General features: G+C 45.9%; 1 protein-coding gene across 4 annotated transcripts in view; it reads right to left on the bottom strand.

Moving 5' to 3' along the window:
• Positions 1-23,937, bottom strand: part of PTBP1 (polypyrimidine tract binding protein 1) — a 28,217-nt gene extending 4,280 nt beyond the window's left edge. The window contains exons 1-12 of one of the 4 annotated variants that reach the window (XM_052702605.1): positions 23,821-23,937; positions 20,474-20,504; positions 10,897-10,972; positions 9,812-9,984; positions 8,496-8,642; positions 7,039-7,209; positions 6,143-6,253; positions 5,633-5,807; positions 4,976-5,065; positions 3,561-3,706; positions 899-932; positions 268-360 (exon numbers count right to left, since the gene is read on the bottom strand). In XM_052702605.1, the coding sequence (XP_052558565.1) occupies positions 268-360; positions 899-932; positions 3,561-3,706; positions 4,976-5,065; positions 5,633-5,807; positions 6,143-6,253; positions 7,039-7,209; positions 8,496-8,642; positions 9,812-9,984; positions 10,897-10,972; positions 20,474-20,504; positions 23,821-23,828 (1,255 nt within the window). In that variant the 5' untranslated portion in view covers positions 23,829-23,937. The remainder of the gene's footprint in view (positions 1-267; positions 361-898; positions 933-3,560; positions 3,707-4,975; positions 5,066-5,632; positions 5,808-6,142; positions 6,254-7,038; positions 7,210-8,495; positions 8,643-9,811; positions 9,985-10,896; positions 10,973-20,473; positions 20,505-23,820) is intronic. The other 3 variants (XM_052702606.1, XM_052702608.1, XM_052702607.1) reach the window with 3 other exon arrangements.
• Positions 23,938-24,016: the final 79 nt, after the last annotated feature.

The following is a 24,016-nucleotide window of genomic DNA, read 5'->3' as shown; positions in this document are numbered from 1 at the left end:
GGATGGACGGGGCATCACAGCCTCTCTGGGCAGCTGTTCCAGCACCTCACCGCTCTCATAGCAAAAACCTGTACTGATAATTCCATTATTTTACCCCTAGATTATCTGGCACAAATTACCCATCGCTTCTTCAGAGCTGCATCAAATCAATGCCACAGATGCAGACGAGCAATTAACACAAGGAGTTGCTTTTGTCTTAAAGAGCAGAAAGCTCTGAGCACCCTGTGCCTCTTCATGCTACCAGTCGATACGTTTAAGCTTGCTTACCAAGCTGAGCCTGGTTTCCATCAGCCATCTGAACCAGGGCATTCTCTTTCTTATTAAACAAAATCTTCACCCTCTGCACATCACCATAGACTCCTTCAGAAAGTGAGGAAACAAAAACAGTCTTAGGGAGGGGTAGGAAGGAAGCCTCACACAATTTCATTTTTAGCTAACCAATCCAAGAGCAAAAAACATTCACAATCAGAACTGATCTCATTCCAACCACGTTTTACTTATTCTGCTCTACTTAAGGAAAATTCTTATATAGCAGAATAATAATGGAACAATACATTAAAGAAAAGATACTGGGTTTCAGCAAAAAAAAAACAAAACAAAAAAAAGCCAAAATCTAACTGCCAGAAGACTGAACAATTTAGCATGCTATCACAATTTAAAACTCTTATAAAAAAAAGACATGCAAAGCAATAAATCATGCATAACTGAACGTAAAATAAAGGCAAACTAAATTAAATAGCAAACTAAACAACGTAAAATTACGCATTCAAAACAAACAAACAAAACAAAAAAAAAGGCAAACTGCAAACTGTACATTTCTGAAGTATCAAAAATAAAATAAAATAAATCTCAAATAAATGAAAAAACAAGGTAATAAAAAGTGTGAATGATAACATACCGAAAAGAATAAAGAGGCATTGGGGTGTAACTCTCTTTAGAGAACAGCAGAGCAAGGCAGCGGAGGGACAGGGAAGAGGTAAGGAATCGAAGGGGAGAGCGAGGCACAAATCGTCCACAACGAGGAAGGGCAGAATCCCCGGAAATGGCGAAATTGGTTGATGGATGATGAAGTTTTCAAGATGGTTAATATTGAAGGGCAGGTTGGTTTCCGAAGAGCAGGGTTTGGTTTTGGTTTGGTTTTGTTTTTTGGTTTGGTTTGGTTTGGTTTTGTTTGTTTTGAAAGGGGAATATGTAGGTTGGGTTTTGGTTTTTGTTTCAAGCAACAACAGGAAGCAGAAGTACCGTGCAGTCAGTTGGCAAAGAAATTCCGGATCAGGGGAAGAAAAAAAAATATTCAGGGATGGGGGAGAAAAGAAAAAAGTAGCAAAAAACACAGGTCAGTAAATACATAAGGAAATATGTAGTGTTCCATCAGTCAGATTTATAGAATTCTACATACAATAACTTGCTTACAGAAACAGTTAATAGGTTTTACCTAGTGGAACACAATGATAAAGAAAAGGCATTTTTAACTTTGGATATACAAAGAGGTAAGAGACAGTATCGCAGCAGAATGACTTTGCAGGCTTTGCCATTCATTGCACTGCAGCAACAATCCCTGAGACAGCACTCCAAGTTGCTGCCATTGCAGAGGGAACGCTTCTCAGATCAGATCGAACAGCTGGAGCTGCTCCTCGAGGACTGAAGACAAAGGGAAGCAATCCATAACTGCATTTTTAATTGTAAAAGAGGGAAAAGCCAATTCAGATAGGAAGCAGAGTCATCTGGGTGAGCAGCTGCACCGCTGCCAAAAAAAAGCCCGGTAGGAGAGCTTGCAATGAAAGGAGCTTGGTAGCACTGCACAACCAAGCCTGCTCCCTTCCATCTGTCTTGGGGGCTGGAGTTGCTGTGCAGGATCCCAGCACTGCTGCTAGTGATCCAGAAAGGGAAAGCATCTCTGCTCCCACTGACAACTGCCTTCCAAGTGAAAGTCAAAGCAAGCTGAAGACTTGAGACGACTGCAGCTTGCCATGGGAAGGAAAAAAAGATGGAGTCATTTCCATTTGCGTGCTTCTGATTCAGAAAAAAAGCCTCCCACCTTATTGCAGCAGTCACTCTGGAGAAATACTGTCTCTTAACTAACTGTTTGTGGCACAGGTAAGTTTCTACAACACTGATTATACAGGCAATGGAAAAAGTTTCAGGTATCAGGTCTGTTAGTTCACAGCTTCAGTACAAGTATCAAAGTCTCTCTAGCCCAAAGATAAGCTGGATGGATAGTGAGGAGCTCATCAAAACAAGGCATGAAATAACCCAATATGTGAACAAGGCACACACCCCTCAGATGCCACTCTTGGAGAGCAGCAAACACATGCAAAGTAAATAGGGGTGAAAAGCACATTGCCATCCAGGTAACACAAAATCATCCCCCAGAAAACCAAGCTAGGCAGCATTACAACGGTTGAGAACAGCAAGGCCAGCTCTTAAAAGTGTTTTGCTTGAGCAAGCATGACACTGGGACTGAGATGACAGCTTCTGGAATGGCAAAATACACCTCATCCAAACCAGGGCTGCCTGCAGTCCTCAGCATTACTTTATGCCCTGGAGAAAACAGTACTGGCAGGTGAGGAGTAGTCTGAAACACTGCTCCAACTGGTGCCTCTCACCAACAGTGAGGTGTTTTTTCATTGATTACTCATCACATCCAGGCTTCTCCTTTGATGCAAAAGAGGTTTTGTGGTTACTCTGCCATCACTGTTAAGTTTTATAGCTTTGCAAAGTAGGATCAAGTTGTGTGTGCAGTCCCACCAGTTAAAGTGTGCTCAGCAGACTGATCACACGCTATCACACACAACAGGAGATGCTACACTTTCAATCCAACACAGAGCCAAAAGCTGACTGGGAAAAATTCAAGATATCAAATTCTTATTATGATGCAATCTTCTGTTAAAGACTTTTTGCACATAATTTCCTGCTTTGTTATTGAGGAAACCCAAGCATTTCAACTCACTAGGTCAAATAGAATTGAAAATGTAAACTGTGAGCTGTTAAGGGGTTTAGCTAAGGAAAACCTTCCCGAAATCTTGGAAAGGAAAAATGTGCAAGCACATGGCAGAGGAAATAACTGCACAAGTGTGAAGTCAAGCTGGCAGGGGTCCAGACACTATACAGAGCAAAGGTCAGAATGAACTCTGTAGTTCTGAATTAATGTTATTAAAAATCTAGAACATGCTAAGGGAAAGAAAGAATGGACGTGACTCTTCTGACCCAGTGACAATACTACATGGGAATGGCAGAGAGATTCCAAATGAAGGGAGGGAGGGGACAGGTATTGTAGTCTTTGTGGGACAAGAGCAGGCAGGCAGCATCCTCAGCTTTTGACTAAAGAGCAGCAAGGTTTTAATTTGAGAGATGGACTTTCTGATTTCCTTTCAGCAACTAGAGTACTGACTGCTTTGAGATTGAGAGCTGGCAGAGCACATCTGCTTTTCTAACTTTGCCGTTTCCTTTAGGACACAGTAGGGTTTCACTTTGAATGATTTTCAGCATAATCTGCATTCAGAAAGTGAAAGTAGAGGTAACAGGAAGGAGAAAAAAAGTAAAATTAGGACTCCACTAACCTCAGGATTCAGATTGCTAACCAGCAGAACAGAGTTCCCTGCCCCAGCGAGGCCGGGAATGGCAATCCGTCCTGCTGCAGCCGCTGCAGCTGCTGCTGGGATAGCCAAAGGAGCTAGAGCTCCATGAACATTTTGAACTGTCAAGCCTGGAAATTAAAGAATATTAACCAGTGAAGAAGTTAACAGCACGTACTCTAGTGTATCTGCTGCACCAGAAGGGAGAACAGCACACCTTCTGTAACATGCAAGTAACCATTCGAAACACAGTGACTCTACTCTAACAGCAACAGAAGCCTCCAGTTCTGGTGCTGCAGGAAGTATGGTATCGTTTCTCATAGGAATTGCTCTTTGCAGTGCCTGGTGCTCAACAGATGCCTCAGCACGATCTTGTTGACTACAATATTTTGCACGTTTCACAAGAAGCGGAATCAGCACAAAGCCTCAGCTCTGGTGGGGCAGGAAAGGTCTCACAAACGGTGTCATTGGAAGGGTCTTTCCAACCAGTGCATGCCAAAAAATGCTTTGTTCTTTAACCATGCATATAGAAATCGTCAGCTATCATGCTACCCTCGGCTGAGCTCTTATTGAATGAGGAAACATTAAGGCTTCATTTTCTAGGCTGTTCACAGAACACCTCACCGCGTTACAGCGCTGCCCTTCGGAGGGCTGAAGCTTTAGACACAGTTAGCAATGAATTACGTGGGATGAGCTCCAGGGACATGGTTTGTGTCCCATGAGGAAAGCATACTAACAAAATAGCAGCATTTGGTTTGTGACTGCTCTTTCACAAGCAAGGAAATCCCACTGAGTTACTGGGAAGTCAACATAGCTTGGTATGCTATGAAAAGCTAAGAACTGCTTATCTGACACTCACAAGTATATTTAGCACCTAAAGCTTAAGTATTTGTCTCATCTTTGGATAGGCATTTAAGCAGAAATATTTTGTTCTCAGCAACATGAATTTTAAGCTTCAGAGCAACTGTAAAAACGTAAACTCAGCTCATACTGAATACCAGATTTACTCAGTTCTTATGGGAAAGCAAAGATTCCTTGCTTCTGTTCACTTTTACAGACATAACGGTGGGTTTCCCAAACTCAGCAGCCCCACGAAGAAAAACTAAATGCAAAACCTTAACTTACCAATAAATCTCCCAATAGAGTAATATTTAAATACTGTTTTTAGTGTTGCTCCCACTCTGATTTTCTTCCTTCCATGTGAATATTGCCTAGCCAGAGTAACTACAGCTACACACTTGGTTCACATTACATATTGAAAAAAATCTTTCCCCTCCATGCCCAAGTGTCAGCTTTTAGGACTTCAAGCACTCCACTCCCCCCAAACCACCACTACTTAGCTTGAAAACATCAAGATGCTTCAGCAACAACCAGAGAACCTATATAAAATTCCAACTTACGAAGTACAGTACCTGCAGCCTGAGGAATTGCAAAGGTGGGAGGAAAGCCAGCTCCTGCATATGGAGAGGCAGGGATTATTCCTGGGGCACCTGGGAAAGAGACACACATTATACAGATACTCAACAGCAAGAAAACTCTAGGCTTCACTGTCCTCATCTGTCCTTCTATGTATGAATTGGAAGCTAAACTCTAACCACCAGGTCAAAGATGTCTTTAAAGCAACACTGAGTTTCTTCAAGAAATGGCAGCAGCCATTTCCTCCAGCCCTGCTGGGCTGACACTGCCAGAAGGCAGCTGTTGACCAGTTCTTACCAGCTCCCATCACTGTTTACCCATGGTACAGTTTCCAGAAGCATGGCTTACAACACCCCCAAATTACTGCTCAGTCTGTGCTGCAAACAGAACGGCAGATGGCACTCGAAGCACAGACAGCTGCTGAAACCTTCTAAATCCCCACACAAACAGCCTTCACAGCAGCAACATGCAGCCACAAACATGCCCACGCCAGTATTTTGCACTCAGATTCAGTGATCCCAAAATTCCTCATTCATGCCATTCCAAAATTCTTCATAACCAAACACACTGAATTAAATCCTCTCCTCCCCAACTACCAGGAGTTGTTACACCTGCCCTGCTCCCACGTTAAGAACTCTCACCAAAAGCAGCTGCCATGGTCTGATCAAGAGGAGGCTGGTTATCCCCAGAAGGTAGGTCTGGTCGTGTGTAATCTCTGCTTTTGTCATTATTGTATTTTACATTGAGACTCGTGAGCTTTGAGAAATCTATGCGCAGCGTACAACAGGCATTGTAGATGTTCTGTCCATCCAAAGACTGCAAGGAAACAAATCCCTTTTTAAGCACAACATGAATTCATATTAAATATGAAACCTCTGAGGAGAGAAAGGGCTGCATCACTGCATGGAGTGCTGCACCTGAAGACAAACAACCTGTGCAGAATTAACATCTCTTCCACTCATCCCTTCCACAATTATCCTCCTTACACCACACTGCTCTCAGTGGTGAAGTTCCCTCCCACTCACACATGCAATTTGCCACCTGGGAGATGCTTTCACAAAGCCACATGCACACATTTGTCCTAGGATAACAAAAGCAAGGTGAAAAGTTGAAACAACACAGGTATTTAGCACTGCAAGCATGGTACTCACCAGTTTGGCATGCTGAGCACTCATGGGGTCAGCATATTGTAACAGAGCCTGAAACTGGTTGTTCTTCGTGAACGTAATTATTTTCAAGACTGTACCAAATTTGGAAAAAATCTGCAAGATAATATTTGCACACATTGTCACCCCATCACCAGAGCTGAGCATCATATTCACATTTCACATTATTAGAAGCAAAAACAACAACTGTCCTGTCAGCCTGTAAGCTTCCCAACTTGAAAGTAGGTTTTAAACTACGCCACAAGCACTGTTTTATCCTACATCATGGCAACTGCCTACAGAAGAAACAGGATCAGCTCAGTGCATCTTTATTAAAGTCCTCATTTTAACATCACTCATATGGGAAGATGCATACAGACCTTCACAAACTCAAACATTTTCAGAATTTTGGGGATTTTTACATGCAATCCTACTTGATCTTTGTTTAAAATGCAAGTTGAGTGACTGCAGTGCAGAGCAGGAATAAGTTTTCACATAGGTTACTGCTCAAGTGACATAGGCACACTTGGTACAGTGCAGTATTTCCCATGGTGGCTAAGCACCACTGTGGGTGGAGGAAGCAGTGTATTCACACCAGTTCTGAAACTGTAACATTTGTCCTTTCAGCCACACCAGGTCGCAATCCCACTACAGCAGGCCAGCAAACCTCTGCAAATTGAGACTGGCCAGACTGAAAACAAAACTAAGCCTCACGCAGGCATCAGGGTCTCTAGAAAGCAGAAAACCAACAGCTGTGGTCAGAGCTGCTCTTTCCAGAGCTTGCTTTACAGATACAGACACGTGCTGTTACAACTCTAACACGTGTAACTCCCTATTTTTTCCTTCCCTTCCTCCAGGACAGTCTGCAAGCTGTGAGGACATTGGTTTTGTTTTTTTTTTACCTGATGCAGAACATCTAGAGTGACAGGATAGAAGAGATTCTCCACAATGATCCTCAGCACAGGGCTCTGGCCAGCCATCGCCATCCCCGCATCCACAGCTGCAGCAGGGGCTGGCAGTGCCAGGTTTCCTGACTGAACAGAGTTCACTGCTTGCAGAGCTGCTTGGGCACGCTGCAGAACCAAACATCCTGTTAGACTGACACTCCTGCTTGCAAAAATACACATTCAGCTTTTGAGTTTCCCCATCTATTTACTACAGAACAACAAGCAGCAATTTTACTGTTCCTAGAGCTGAGAATCCAGTATTTCAGCACATTTCAGACATGGGAAACACAAGGTCGCCTCAATCAATAACAGCAATGCAAAACACACTAAAGAAAATGCTGCTTACACTGCTGTTATCTATACTCTTGCTCAGCACCCACTAATGCTGCAGTTTTTCCATTGCTCAGGAAAAAGATTCTTTTAGAATGCAGTATCACCTCCAATACTATCAACCTCCAATACTGAAGCTGACAAAAGAAACTAACAACTTCAATGCACAACTGCCATAGGGCTCCAGCAGTGAGAACTGACTTGGCAGTTGCTGTTGAGTGTCCTTTCTGCATGACATGTGCAGCAAATTGTGGTTTTGTCAGAGGCACCAAGCAGTGGCACTTCATCTGCACAGCAGGAGATGCTCTGATGCCGATGGAAGTCGGGCTGAAAAGTGAGGAGGCAAACTGGACATGTTAGGAAGCCTTTCCTGATAAGGAGGTGCAAGTAACCTGAACTTCTTTCCAATGCTCCAGTCCTGAAAGATTGCCAAGAGCAGCTAAGCCAAAAATGGAACTTTCTACTATGCAGAGCCTGTTTTACACATCTAGACAGCCCAAGGCATTAAGAACCACTGTGCTCAGTGCTGCCTGTTTCCAAGCTAGCCTCTCTCCAGCACTTACAGGTTTTGCCTCCATCAGAGCTTCATTCTACATAAACTTCTTAAGCACCAGCAGCATTTTTGAAGCACTGTAAGTCTTTAGAGAGGCACTGTTACAGTTTCTAATTAAAGAATGCTGGAGTGTAATTTTTTGTGATCTCACTTATTTTTTCCCCCCAACATTAAGGAAGTTTTAGCAGCTCATTTAATAGTCTGCCGAAGCTTTGGACAAAAGCTCTTACAGTAGATATTCCTCCATAAGGTGGAAGCTTGGGGTAGAAATCAAGTAGCAAATGAGAAAGTTGCAAGCAAAGGGAAAAAGGTGGTCAGAAGCAGCCATGCTGAAAGACAGCCTGTGAGAACCTAGATGAGAGGCATTTCTATTCAATCAAATCCTCAGGAAACACAACGTGCTCTTTTTAACACTTTCACAGACATAGTTCATCTCAAAACCCTTCCAGGCCTACACCAGCAGCAAAACCACCAGCTGGGAACCATCTCTCCCTCCCACCTGCGTGACAATGTTAAGAAAGAAACTAACTGCTTGGTTTGGTGAGTTGTCTGTCTTAAGCTCCTTGTGGTTGGAGAACTGGATGTAGATGGGTTGGCTTCGAAGGACTGGAGTGACTGTGGTGTAGTAGTTTACCATGGTGTTGGCTGCCTCCTCTGTATTCATTTCTATGAAAGCCTACACAGAAAGTCAAATCAATCAATTCAGCACATTAGCAAAGCAGCTCACACTAGCAGACATGAATGCTTATCAGTAGCATGTGATTGATGAATTCAGAGGGAGCTTCTAGCCGAAATGAACAGCGTTTAATTTTCACAGCTGCACTCATAGGCCATTAATGCAACACCCAACTCATCCTAAGATCTTTATGCTACATATATTTGGGGGACTGGCAATGACAGAAGTGCCTGCTGCAACACTGGAGTAGAGCAGCAATCCAGACTCTCAACACTTACTATAACAAGCAGCTTCCCACACTTCTGCAAACCTACTCAGTGTTTCACACCTTTGTGGCCTTCTTTATTTTAGAAGAAAAGCAAGGAATTTTAGCAAGTCATTTACATTAAGCACAGAGGTTGCTCTGTGTGATGCCCAATTGGAGGAGCCAAATTCCACACCCCTGTGTGTCAGATGCCACTGTGTCAGAACACCCCTCTGCTGCCACGTGTGGCACAGCAACCAAATGTAAAAGAAGACTGATGGAAGGTTCAGCCTGCACTGCTGTCCCACCAGCAGCTGCATGTGACATCACTAGCCAACACAGTAAACCAATAAGCATTACTTTTGGAGCAGCCCTTCCATGAAATCACACTACACATCAGAGGCACATCGATGAATCACTGGGATTAAAGACACAGTACTTGAAGCAACGATTAAAGTTGGCTTGCTTTTTAACTCCTTAATTGGTACAATTGCAGTCACAAAGCTCACACACACCTTCTGCATTATCCAGTGGTGCTTCAGCTTCACTCAGCTCATTTTTTTCTATTTGGAAAGGTATCCTTAATATGTAAAGTTACAGTGGTGGTTACTCAACAACCAAACTGGCTGCAGTGAAAAAGGCCAACTCACAGCACTGCTGGCCAAACCATTTACCTGGCCTGTAATCTACAAGAACAAGCATGATGCTAATTATAAATGACTACCAATAATTACGGACTCAGCTACTTGAGCAGCCAGAAAATAGTATTTTCTACAGCTCATGGGGCAGCCACGGAAAAGTAAAACACAGCACGCAGAAGTTATCAATCCCAATGAGTCACAGCCATTCTGACACCTCAGAGCTGCTTTACTGATGACAAACTCCAGTCTTTGTCAACCTCCGCTGTCAGTTGTGGACACTGTACCTGGTTTTTGCCTTTCAGCATCAGAAGGTTGGTGACCTTGCCAAAAGGTAAGCCCAGAGAGATGACCTCAGCCTCCGTGACGTCACTGGGGAGCTTACGGACGTGGATTACTCTGGATGGGACCCCAGCACTTCTGCTGTCCCCTTTGAATTTTTTGCTGTCGTTTCCATTAGCTGTAAAAACAAAACAGAACGAGAGCAGCCGCTCATTAGGGCGAGTTTGATGAGCAAACACACCAGCAGTACCCCTGATGTGCATCCTGTGCTGCCTGTCCATTTATTTCTATCACAGAGAAAATCTATTGCCTAACTTAGCCTGAGTCTGAATACTCAGTTTTACCCCTTTTCAGATTACATGAATGTGAGTGATAGGCTGAATGTCACTGCAATGGAACATACTCTCCAGTGGCCATTTTGCAGCAGGCAGATCTCCACACACTCACATTTCTACTGCTTAATTCCAATCCGTTATTTCAAAGTGCTGCTTTATTTCTCTTCACTCCAGCATTCTTAGCAATGAAGCAGATTTGATGACATCCTTCTCAAACAACTGATATGACAACAATAAATACAACCCAGTAGATTACATCTGGATTACATCTAAGGCACTATCAGACAGCTGATAGGGTCTGGCAGGGCAAAACCAGGGGCTCAAAAGAGAACAGCAGCTCAAGGTAAGATAATTCAAAGCACTGATGAGCACATTAGGCAAAACTCTGTTCTGGTGGGATCACTGACCTCTAGATGGTGTCAGACTCCCGGAATAAACAACAGCACTTTGCTATATATGGCCAAAATAACCCTGTGTGAAACACAACTATGTTTCAAGCACACCAGTTCGCAGCAAAACTTACTTTATTACTGTAAAAATCATTAGAACAAATGTTTTGAAGCCCATTTTTTCAGTCTGCTAACCATCAAGGTGCAAGACAAGATGGTGCTGAACAACAAACTTACAAAGGCTTAGTAAGTATAAGAGATATGTCTTTTAAATTAAATGTATATATATAAAAAACCCAAATCAGACCGCCTGATAGCATCTGCAACACCCACCAATTGCTATTCCTTTCTTAGAGGCAGTATTACCTGCAGAAGAAGCGTTGCTGCTCATGATAAAGGGTCCGTTAGTAACACAAGTAGAGAAAAGCTCGTCAGATCCCCGCTGGAAGAGAAAAGAAGAAAGGTAAACTGACAGCATTTCTACTGAACTCTGCTGTTTTCAGAACACCTGAACAGAACAACTGATATGAAGGTGCAGAGAAGCTGAACAGAAGCGCAAGTGAAAATATACTGACAGTCAACCTCATCATCATCAATTAAATATAAGTAAGATCCAATTTGGTAATTGAATAGCACTATCCAATGGCTCCGTTGAGGTAAACACCAGGAATCTCAGGAGCTGAAGCATTGCTGAGTTGTCTGAAGCCAGTGTCGAGCACTGGGCACTGATATTCACTGCTCCCTAATAAACAGAACCATATTCCTCATGATTGGTGTCAGGCTGATTTTCATTCTTTAAGGTTAAGCTTGAGCATTGCTAGTTGATCTGAAATAGCAAAGCAGATAGTGACATCTACTCATTAGTACGTTTTCTAATGCCATTATGAAGATTAGATCAATTATTTTACCGTGGGCTACCAAGACTGGAGGAAGTCTTAAGCAAAAGGCAATTTGTGACTTAATGATGAGATAAATTTGCTGTTCTCCAGTGAAAATGGGATGACAACGTGGAGATATTAAGAAATAGATGGAACTCCCCCCCTCCTCACCCAAGAAAAAAAAGAAGGGAAAGAAAAGAAAATGAAGCTCCTTGAAGAAAGCTGCTCTAAGACATAGATAAGTAGAATCACACAGGATAATGTGTATTATCAGACCACAGGGTTGTTTTGCAGCCACAGTCCTCAGAACAGCAGCAGTGTCTTCCACAGGGCAATAGCACAGCAATACCTCAGCACACACTTCAGCCAAAGGACCGAGCATTCTGAAGCTGAGAAACAAGCACCACAGGTACAAGGTCTGCAACCACATCCTCCCTTGCCTCTGGGGCAGGAGGACTTCCACACTGAAGTAACACAGCTACTTGCAGAGCAGAACAAAGCATCTCCCTTTGGTTTTCCACAGTGCAGCACCATGCCTTCCCGAGCTTATTTAACCAGAACTCCCAAAAGGGCTCCTACCAGAATCACTCTGCCCAAGCAAACTGATACCACACAATTGATAGACATGCATTTATTTATTCCAGGCCTTCTGCTATCTGCAGGCAAGGTGTAATTCCATCTATTCACACACCTGCACTGCTCTCCCTTCATTCCCTGAGAACAACACCGAGTGGCTCTGAGAGCACTGCGTGCAACTTCAGCTCATGACAGCAGTCCCTGTGACCCAAATGATCTGAACTGACCAGAACTCATCTAAACTAAGAAGGCTGAAAAAAGGCATCGCTATGACTAAAAGCAAACATTACATTTCATTACTATTTAGCACAAGCTATACTTCAAATCAGTAGGAATTTCAAACAAGATATGCACAGGACCTCAAAGCTCACCGTGAGCACGAGCAAACACAAATTCAGCACCCAAAAGCCCCTTCTCATCTCCAAGTTCTTTTACATAGCAGTGTCACAGTAGAAGACCCTTAGCAGCAATAGGAAATAAAGCCCAGCCCTGCCTTCACTCCCACCCAGGCACCCCAGTGGAAGCTGCCAGGATGCTGCTCCCCCCACCCAGTATCTGCTGGCACCTGCAGTAACACGACCTGCACAGCAACAGGAGCTCTGCTGGCTGCACAGGGAACAGGTCAGGAAAGTAGGTCACACACCGAGCCCAGCACACTGAATTACAGACAGGAGATTGGGCTTTTTTTCTTCTTCAGATCCTGAATTTCTTGTCTGACCGCTCAGTGCTGCTCTTCAAAGCTGAGCTCGAGGACTTTGATGTACTGAATAGGTGAAATTGGGGCAGGTTCCAATGCCATGCTTCATGTGCTGCTGCTGGTCACCTGCACAGCACTGACCTGGTCCTGCAAAGGCAAGAAGCACCTATGGCAATGTCACTGAACAAAGTCATAATAGCAATGGCTCTTTTAACAGTTGCTGTAATTAGCACTGGGATTTCTGAGTGCAAGCAAGAGGCAAGCTGGTTTTTGCACATCCAGCTCTGGTGGCCCCACACAGAAGTGCCAGAACGAGCTTAGAACAGGCCATAGCTGGGGTGACACCAGGCCGTCAGTGCAGGGAAGCCTTCAGCAGAAGGAAACCCCACCAGCTGCTGCCTTTTCCTCTGCATTTCTTCCTTCATTGGTGCTGCTGGGACCCACCTAACTGCAAGTCCCTGGTGGTGGATGCTTTCTGGAATAACATGCTGCCTGAGGTAAAGCAAAAACAGCTCCGTCCATCCGCACTCCATGGCAGGAACATCAGTGGGACTCTCAGCAGTTGCCTTTACAGTCGCAGCGATTGCCAAGAGGTCTTTTATTCTTTAAAACTGTGTTATAAATAAACTCAAATGCCCCATACAAAGCAATGTGTTGCATCAGACTCAGAAGAAACAAATCTGGCTGTTTCAGAAGACGCAGCTTCTTGCCAGCACCATCTCCCTTGGGGATTCTGAGCATTACTGAAAAGGCTAGTAACAAAAAATGCAGGTCCTGAACTATCTGATGTTTTTATTCCTTTATTTCTTTGAGGGCAGAACTCATTGAGCCATAAGGAAGGAAGGAGGTGAGCACACAGCTGTGTGGGTGCTGGGCTGCTGGCCAGGCTCAGCCCACAGCACTGCTCTGCCTTTGTATTCCCAAGCACCTGGGAGAAGCCCAGTTGTGCCACACATCAGCCAGCCCTTCACATTAAAATCAGCCAGCCCACTCACAGATGTTAATTCACACTGACATTTCTGCTCAGCTCATTCTATTGCAGCTGGTATTTTTACAAAGAGATTAACAGAAGCAACACTACAGTAACACCGCTCTGCAGAAACTCATCAGCTCAGTTAATAAACCTCTTCCTGTTTACACAAAAAAAAAATACCATCTTTAAAGCTGCATTGCCAAACCTTACCTAGTGCAGGGGAAGGCTGTTTCCAGCACCAATTAGACACACTCTGCTGACAGGTAAAGCATTGCCTGGGAGTGTTGCTATGACAGCAACCTCCTTCTGTCCTCAGCACACAGCTATGGAGGGCCTGTTGCTCAAGCTGCATTCAATTAATGCAACACTCCTGCTTCATGTGGGCTCATTATCAACATTTTAGCTCCCTTTCATGAATTAGAGATGGGAAACCTGCTGCAAGGCAGAATCCCAGTGCTCCCTAGTTTTCCAGGTTACATTCTCAACCACCCCCAAAACCCTTTTGGGCTTTAAAAGCACATTTTAACAACTCAGTTGTAAGAATTTCAAATTAGCCTCTGCTTTCACAGCTTAAAAATCAGTATTTAGCTCACAACGCACAAACCATCTGGCTCACTCTCATTACAATTACACCTGAACTTCACCATGGTTGGGAATGAACAAAGGCACACCTAGAAACTCCACAGGAATGTCCAGCTGCCCAATGTCAACCTTCAGCCACTCCACGTCCTGTCATTCATTTCACATTACAATAAACCAACCTCATTCTGCCAGTGCAAAAAAAGCTTAACATACACACAGTGATCAAAGCAAGAACCTAAAGATCACCAGGTGATATCAGTACATGCTGACAGCTACCAGAAGGTAAGCGTTACTGGCAGAAAGCAGCACGAAGCTACCAGCAGGAGACAGGGGAAGACAGCCACCATGGGAAGGCCAGCACAGGCTACCAGCTGGCCAATATATATATATATATGTTAACAGATGGGATCAACACACCAGCATCCCTCTGAGCGCCATCTCCAGCCCTGCAAGTCTGCCCCGTCAGCATCATTCTTACACTATGTGCTTCCTAAAACCATGCAGATTTTGGACCCTGTAAGGGACTGCCATAATAACTTCCACACACCATTACCCAAACCCTTTTTTTGCTCTGCTAAAAGTAGAGGCACAGCAAGAACTGGGCATCTCCAAAGTGTGTTTCAAAGGCTCCACATGAGCTCAGTCCCAAAGGAACAGAAAAATGCATGCTTTTGAGACTCAAATCTCTCTGCAAAGGAGCTGCTAAGGAAAATCCAGTGCAGTGACCTCATTCACACACATTTTTAGTTACATTCCAGTGTTTTCTGCTGAGATTCAAGAGATAGGAATGGAGATAAATTTCAACTACTGGGAAGAATGGTGCCAGTTTTCCTCATCTCCCACAGCAGCCTCACACGAAGCAAGGCTCACTTCTACCCCCAGTGCTCCTTTTCCCCCTCTGCCTCCGGTATTCTTTACCTGTTTCATGGTAGAGCAGCAAGAAAAATAGCAGATTCTTATCTGTGCGTGAAAACACTTCTGGAAAACACATGATAAAAGCACATTCTCCTTCAAAGGAGGAGATTTAAGGTTAATACAGAGCAACTGAGGCCTGCAGCCTGTTTTGTGGCTGTGAGGTGAGCCATGGCACTGCACCATGCAGTGGCTCTCGGCTGTAACTGCATCTCCCACAGATGAGACATCATCCGATCAGACCCAAAAACAAGAGCTGGAGGAGAATCCAGTCCACTCATGGCTGATTTTGATGCACTGATTCAAATGCAGAAAGCCCTGGAACACTTGCAAGCCAAATCCAGCCACGTGCTACATGGGCATTAGCACACTTGGATCTCAAGCATTATTTAAAAACTCTGCTCATTTGGGGACAGAAAGCACTTGGCACCTTTAACTCAGAGCTGTTTAAATTGCTGCAGCCCCACGTCTGTCTGGTCCACAGTCAGTGCAACAGCCATCCATGAGAGCCAGCATGCTGAACTTCCCAGTAAGCCTCACCTACTGGGTACACACATTTCTCAGCATCCTGGAACCCAGACTCGCCGGTCGTAGCACTGCGTACAACTTGGCACTCAAAAGCCTGTTTTGCTACAGTACATCCTGCCACAACACCTGGTACAACATCTATAGGAACTCCAATCTATACGTACGCTATGAGACACCAGCAACTTCAGCACAGTAAGCAACTGCTGCCACAACCCGAGGTGGGATTTGGCAACAGCACGCCTCAGCTCCGGCACACAGCAGCTTTCCAAAGCCAGATCCTTCACCCCCTCATCACATCAGCCCCTCCCTGGCTCTCTTTCTCAGCTGCTATGGAGACACTCCATGAAACAAACCTGCCCTCTGAGCAAATAAAAGGTGGGGCCATTGCAAATAGCTCTAAAATTCCTAAACGGCAAGCGCTGCAGCAATGCAGTCATTCTTGCTTTGTAGGACAGCACACACCCAGGCTTTATGATCCACTGTTCCCGAGTTGAAACTTAACTAGCAGTCAGCCTTGAGCTCCTCTAATCATTACAGCAGAGCAGACAGGTTCTCCCTAAAGCTGAACGCAAATACCAGCACACAAACACTGCTGGATGAATCACTTTGGAACAGATGGAAGCGATGAAGGAATATTTGGTGACCTAACCCATAAACCAGCAAACTGAGCATGCAGGTTCAGAAGGAACCCCACACTAATTCCATCTCTTCCAAATCATTATTGTGCAATAACCAGAAACTGCTCTGGCACAGACCAAGCAATTACACTGAGATTACCACAACACACGCTGAACTAAGAGCAGAGCTTGATGAGTTCTCATGCAAAGCTTAGCAGACAGCTGTATGAGAGCCCCACGGAGGTAGAAATTAAACTACACCATGTTTGTCATCATCTCACTAGCAAGAGCGCATCCCCACTCTCTTCTAAGCGGACACAGCTTCAGCTTGTTTCCACACAGTGCTGTAGATGCAGAGTGAAGACTGCTTTAGGCAGCTCTGACAGCTGGTAAGCCTCTGACAACAACCTTGCTTCCACCTGCGCTTCAACTGATGGCTTTAAACCCTGCTAACAAAGAACTGAGGCAGTTCCATCACCCACCATCGCTCCTCTGCACAGGAGTCCCCTATGAACTGCACACAGGTGCACAAAAGCATCCTCTGCACAGCAGATCCCCCAGATGAGATGGAGCATTTCCCTTCCCCCCGCCCTGTGCTGCAGCCATGTGCCCTACATGTGTGATCACGCCTGTTGCAGGCAGGCCACAAGAGCCAGCTTGTTGCAGCCTCTCGCTAAAGCCATAGGAGAGGACTGGAATTTCCTCACAGCATTCTTGGCCCTCTGCCTGAAGCCATAATTACTGTTCCCATGGCAAAAATCCTTGCTTGACCACAAATCACTTCTATGCAGGCAGTCTGTATCACACTCCAGCAAACCCCATTTTAAAAATTAACTTCTCAGATGTCACAAAAGTGTACTGTATTTTTTTCCCTCCCCTCGAAGTGCCATCTTCTGAAGAGAGCTCAATTTAACAGCGAAACTACAAGGATTGTCCAGCATTTCCAGCAACATTTTTTAATTGAAATACAACTATGATATATCATAGTTCATACTCGATGTCAATCCTGCTTAGAGACCAGGCCCAGCACCTTCAAGTCCAAGTACTGTGCCCCCACCTAAAGGGGATGCTTCCTTCCTTCCCAGATATTAAATCATGGACAGATGTGAGACTCAAGTCATGTGTTTCCAATCTACAGGACATTCCAGCAATCCATGCATCGAGAGTCCTGTAACAGAACTGTAATGAGTTTCCTAAACAAGTTGACATATTTCAGACTGAAGAGCACGAGGATTTGGAATTCCCAGGAATGGCCACAGTTGCCACCCAATGGAAAGGAGGGCATCAGGCAGCACAGCACTCAGGTATTCAGCCATGAGAACACCTGAGAACATCAGTTACAGAACATAGATACAACACTGATCTCTGTCTACTGAACACAAACGTGTCAGAATTCATAACACGTGAAGGATGGGGAAAAATCCTACAAAAGGTGCCTGTACTTCACCTCTAAAACAAAGCAGAGCAAACATACACATTTCTACAAAGCCTTCCATTTCAAAGCTGGACTGCAGTAACCCAGAACATCTGGGAGACAACCAAGAGGTCGTTGCTGTAAATCATTCCTGACAGTTTGCTCTGCAGTGTTTTTGGGTTACAGACACTTTCCCTGCTGGTTCGAGAAGTCTCCAGCTTTGGGATATTTCAGTCACACCAAGAATGTCTGAAAAGGTGCCCAGTGTTCTCTCATCAACAAAACAGAGAGCTCACAGCTCTTGAGACTCATCTCCTAATGCCTTAAGGAACTTGATAGAATTGTGTTCCTACCTTCTCTGCACATCCATAGTAAAAATGAGTCGGTTTACACCCCAGGCCAAGAACACTTCTCCAGGTGAAGCGCTCATGTCCAGCCTAGGAGCTCAGCCAGCAAGCTTGTGAACACAGCTAGAAATGCTTTATAAAGGCAGCAGATCACTCAACTGCAGCTACACATTATGGTAAGTTATCAAGCAATTATAAGGAACATCTGCTTCTGAATGGGGGGGAGGGAAAAAAAATCAGTTAATCCTCAAAGCGATTTCAGTGATGCCCCAAGGGTCAGAAAAATGACACCAGAACAACAGAGCTCTATCAATGTCGTTATTGTAGCAAAGCCTGAAATATTTCTGTGATGTTACAGAAACCTCCTGCAGCCCTTCCAACCGCTTTCTGCCAAACCAAAGGAAAGCAGATGGAAATAGAAGTACTAAAGAAGCAACAGCAGCATCACAAAGAGCTGCAGCCGATGATGCTTAATGGTTACCACTGAGATAAGTGCTCTCAACAAGCAATTGATTACACGACCCGGTGATGAGCTGCCTGCACCTCACTCCGTGCACACAGCTCTAGGAGAAGCCCTCGCTTTGTTGCTGCAGACAAGATTTTAACCCACCTACAGCAAAACCCACGGTAAGAATGAAGTGTTACAGTTTACCATTAGACAACACAACTTCTGTTGCATAAGCTACACCAACACACTCAGTGACTTGATTGAGCAATCAGATAACATGGCTGTATCAGAAAATGTTCTCAAGAACTTACCTTTATCAAGATGTTTCAACTTCCCTTTTTGCTCTGAGGTCCGATTCAACCATCTCAACCCTCCCCTTCCCTGCCTTAACACACGGCTTCATTTTCAGTGCGCTTCTCCTCTCTGCCCCAGTGCCCAAACAGCACAGAAGCTGTTACAGCTCCGTCATGCAAGGAGCGAAAGCACGAGCTCAGGATTTCTCCCAGCCCTCACTGTAACCACCTGACTGCTCTGTGCCCCACAGACAGAACCACGAGGCACTCTGTACCACATCCTGAAGCTTTTCAAGATGGACTGAGAGGACCACAATTACAGTTCCAGAAGCTTCTTAATCACATTGAGCTGCGTAGAAGCGTCGCTTAAAGCTGCAGATTAACAGATGCAACATTCATTCCGATTTAGGGGGCTTCCACCTAGATTAATCAGATTATTCAGAGCGGTGGTCAGGAGACTGCTTGCTTCACTTTGTGAAGTAGCTATGAACTATTAGCCAGCTGTTCTGCCCATCCTCTAACCTCCCCTCCTCCTTACTGGAAGCTCAGCTCCTAGCAGCACAGTGCTCAGTGCTGGTTGAGAACGCCGTGCTGTCACCATGATTGATTCAGATTTCAGATCATCACACTGCAGAAGTGAGAACAACCTTGCCCCTACAAGCTGCTAAAGAGGTTTCCTTCATGTTTCATGCTCCTCAGAAACCCTGGAGCACTAACACACACACACACCTGTGCTTACAGCACTCGCATCCAGTTCTGTATTCTCAATATTACAGCTATCTGCTTTCTAGGAGCAAATTCTCTCTAATACTTCTCCACTTGCACAGACCCACCAGAGCTCACACCACCCCAGCTCAGCTCCCTTCCACATCAGCCCTATCTCACACTGCATCACTCCCCCACCTATTTGAGCTCGCACACATCTCTGTTCCTTACTCAAGATACAAGCATTGAAGATGTAACACAGCCACAAAGCTGTACGGCCGTTCCTCCGAAGGCCAACATCCACATCCACGCACTACCAAATAAGAACCTGCAGGGCTGAACCTGCTGTGACCCTGAGCCCAGAACATTACCTACCATGTTCACTAAGGAAAATAAAAAGCCCTCAATACACCCAGGAGAGCCAATCTGTCCCACACATTCCAGTTCAGCATTTCAGAGGAATGTGCTTTATCCTGTGAACGCAGCAGCAATTACCGAGCAGCACAGATAAGGAGGCTCCTGTCAGCACTTTAGTTTCAGGGCTAGGTCTGCACTTTCAAAACCTGAGGCTGGAGGGTAAAGGTCATATTTACTGTACTCACAGGAGATAGAAATCAGCAGCTAAACACTCCATTTTGGGGCAGAAGGGGAATTCTAAAGAGAAAGGACCAATTTCTCCATTGAGAACCATTATCTAGCACACACAACAAGCACAGCTTGACATTTTAGCAGGGGAAAAGGGCTGTTCCTAAATGCAATAACATTCTCTTCTGACAGTTGATAATCAATGTCCAAATGCCAAGAGCTAAGTGCTGAGCTATAATAAAAGTTTTAATGCACATGAAACTAAATTACCTTCTGGACATGGTACCAGAAATAACCCCTTCAAGCTCAAGATCTACATTTGGCGAGGCTAAAATTAGGTCAAGATGCTGAGCAGTGTAAAAAGAGAGAAAAAGTGAGAAGTGCCTACCTTTGTACCAACTGTTATATCTTGGACAATGCTGTAGAAAAAAGAAAGAAAAGGATTAAAAAGTTAGATAGGTTTGCCACAAATATCCAGCATAGTTTACAGCAGTAAGAAAAAAAGCAAGTCAAAGTGCACAGTTGTCTTTGCAGGTGAGCCAAGGACAGTTCATACAAAGGAAAATTATTAGATGGTGATGGTGGAGACCCGAGACCCAGCAGTCCTAGGAAAATAAAAATGCAGCTCTTCCACTGCCCAGAATGGAACGTGTCCCTTTTTAAGCACAATGCTGTGGGGTTGAAACTGAGGACCCCAGGCTGCACAACTCCAGCATTCTCCCTTCACAGCAATGCAGTGTGATGAGAACGCAGCCTTTGACCAAACCAAGGGCAGAAGTGTCAAGAGTCAGCTCCATCACCAACAGTCACCTCCACCATGCTTAAAAACCTGACACTGGAGGAGTAACCTCCCCTGCTCTGTAAAGAAACCCTCCCTTAACTTTGAAGGAGCAGTCAGCTCAGCACTGAGGACCAGCAGCACTCAGAGCTATTGGTGCTCACAGCCCAGCTCCACGTGAGCACAGCCAGGCAGCTCCCAGCCTAACACAGCAGAAGGAAAAAACAACTCTATCACGGATGCTTAAGCTTTTAAAGTGAGAATTTCAGATTAACTGATCAACGTGAACAGTAACATAGCTGGACGCCAAGCCATTGGGGCTAGCTCTTGTCAGCAGCACACATCACTGCCATGAACACCACAGACTGGGATCAGCCTGTCACACTGCACCCCAGGAACCTTCCAGAGCATCACCACACCTGGATGTTATTTCCAGTGGGCGCGCTCCAGGCAGGCAGAGGATTTCAATTACCCCCTTGCACTGAAGATTTTTACTTATTTTTATAAATAAAATCCAACTCGTGGTAAAGCAGCAACGTAACACAGCTGAGATAGGAGCACCACCTGCAGCACCACCCATTTCAGCTCCTATCTTTCAAACAGGATCGCTGACAAAGTCCAAACGTCCAGGGCAGAGGACCCAGCATGGCTAGCTGCAGCCAGGAAGGACACACAGCACTAACAGAGAGCACTGCAGTCATTCTTACAACAACATGAAATCTGAAGTGTTCAAGAACACCACTCAAACCTCAGCCAATAACAGCAGAAAACTTACAGACCTGTTCTTCCTTCCCTGCCCTTCTGCACCGCTTCATCTTTTAGGGAATTAAGTACTGCTCCATCTTATTATTAAGCCATTCCCATCTCCCCAGCTCCACAAATGAGCTGTCACGCACGCCCAGGCCAGCTCAGCTCCTCACACTTCCTCCTCCAACCCAACCTGCCATGTCATCACACCGCAGCAGTTTGCAGCTGGAGCTGCAGCCTGGCAGGGGTTGGGATTCTCCAGGCTCTGCCCAGGTTCAGACGGGTTCTGCTGCACTGCGAGGGCCACCACTAGCGAGCAAATCACACCCACCTGGACGTATCAGCTTAGAGAATCATTCTCCAGCAACTGCTACATATGCTATGAGTATACATTTCTTCCATTAAAATACATGCATTGACCCACGGGTTTCAGTCATTAAGGTATTTCCAGCAAAGTGCATTACGAAGAAGGAATCTCTCCAGTTTCCAAAACTCTCAGCCTTACCCCCAGCAACTGCTCCTGCTTCCTGTTCCTCCTGCGGGCCTCAGGCACAGGAAATGTTTTACATAAAGTCGCCTTAGCAGGGGACAGCCTTTACAATTATCCAACAGGAAAAGCTTTCACATGCCAAGCACTACTGAGCCCAGAATTGCAACCCATGTGATAAACTGCACAGAACTAGCAGCAGCACTGATCTATTTTTCATTAAATGTGATATTTTGTTTCTCCTGCACATTATATCTTCAGCTGCGTTGTTATCACCTAACAAGCTCCAATATGGGATTCATAGTTCACTTCCTAGAAGAGCTGGCAATACAACCTGTAATGAAGTTACTCTTAACATAAAATGAAATGATTCCTGCACTAACAGATAAGAGATTAAGAACCAGGGCAAAACCTGAATCCCTTCCCAAACAGCCTTTCCATACAAACTCCCTGCATGCAGTAAGAATCAACCAGACACCAAACCAGGCATCACTTCGGGTAGGAGAAATCACAGCTCTGCTGAGGGCACACAGTGCCAGCCAGAGGAGCTGCTCAAACTCTAACAGGCGACAGCCTTCTTGGGGTAAGCAGATCACACAGAGATCTTCCATAGGCCAGGAATAATTCAGACACGTAAATTAGAAGCTATTGTAACATATGCAGCAAAACAGCTTTCCCAACTGCATGTACTGTAAGATACAGTTTTGGGATGTGGTATTCGTTGGTTTTTTTTTTTTGTTGTTTTGTTTTTAATGAAAATAGACGTTATTTCAGTGTAAAGAGCACACTACATCCCAAGCCACGCGATGCACGAGGCTCTGGGAGCACAAACTGCTTTTTGGGGGCTCTGGGAAGAACCGCAGCTCAACACCGCGCTCAGCAAGGAACGAGGATCGGATCAGCAGGAAAACACAGTTAGCTTTAAAGCAAACACGGCTGTAACGGGGGAATCCTCGGAGCAAAACCAGCGGGGCAGAGAGTTCCGTGCCAAAGGATCTGAAAAACGAAAAGCCGAACCCGTGGCTCTGCACCCCCTCCCTCCCCACATCTCAGAAGGGTTTCAGTTGCCTTTACTTCCACGTAGAGCGTCTCCGCGCTCCCACATCTCCTCCACGCCCCGCAGTCGCCCACAAACACGGGAAGCCCCGCGCCTTTCCCCGCTGCGGACAATGGGAGCGAATCAGCCGCAAGCGCGCCCCCGCCGCCAGGTGCGCGCTCCCGTCTTCAGGTGCGCCCGCTCCCGCCACCCCCCTCCCCCCTCCACACACACACGCACACGCGCGCGGGGACGCGCTCCAGCCCCTCACGCCCACGCGGCGCCGCCGGGCCCCCCGCACCCAGCGGGGCGGAGCCGCCGCTCCCACCTCCGGGCACGGAGCGGTGCGGCGCTAAGCGCGGCCTTCCCGAACCCCGCAACCGTGGCCGTCTGTTGGGAGTGGGGGAGAGGGGACCCTCAGTGCGGCTCTCGCCCCCCACAGCCGCTCCTCGTCCGGTGGCAAAGAACCCCCGCCTCTGCACCCCCCGGCTCCGGCTCCTTCCCCTCCCCTCGCGGTCCGACCGCGCCCACGGTGCCCCCTCCCCCCCTCCCGGTACCGCCCCAGCCCCCGGCGCGGTACCACAACTCGATCCCTTCCTTCGGACCCCGGGAGGGATCCCGTAACGCTCCCCGCGGTCCCTTGGAGCGGCTACCGGCGCAGCCCCGCCCGCGCCGGCCGAGACTCACCCGTCCATTGCACACGGAGGAGACCCGCAGGGAACGGAGTGGAGACGCCGGAATAACAGGAACGAGCCCGACCGCTCCGTGTTATAGACTCACAAAATGGCGGCGCCACCCGGCCCGCCTCACCCGCGCCAGTATCCCATTGGCTACTGGAGATGTCATCTTGATGGACGGGGCGGGGATTGCCCTCCTCCGGAGG

This window comes from Tympanuchus pallidicinctus, unplaced genomic scaffold (assembly GCF_026119805.1).
Source record: "Tympanuchus pallidicinctus isolate F22 unplaced genomic scaffold, pur_lepc_1.0 scaffold46, whole genome shotgun sequence".
Lineage (NCBI taxonomy): Eukaryota > Metazoa > Chordata > Aves > Galliformes > Phasianidae > Tympanuchus > Tympanuchus pallidicinctus.
This window is presented reverse-complemented; position numbering and strand designations above follow the sequence as displayed.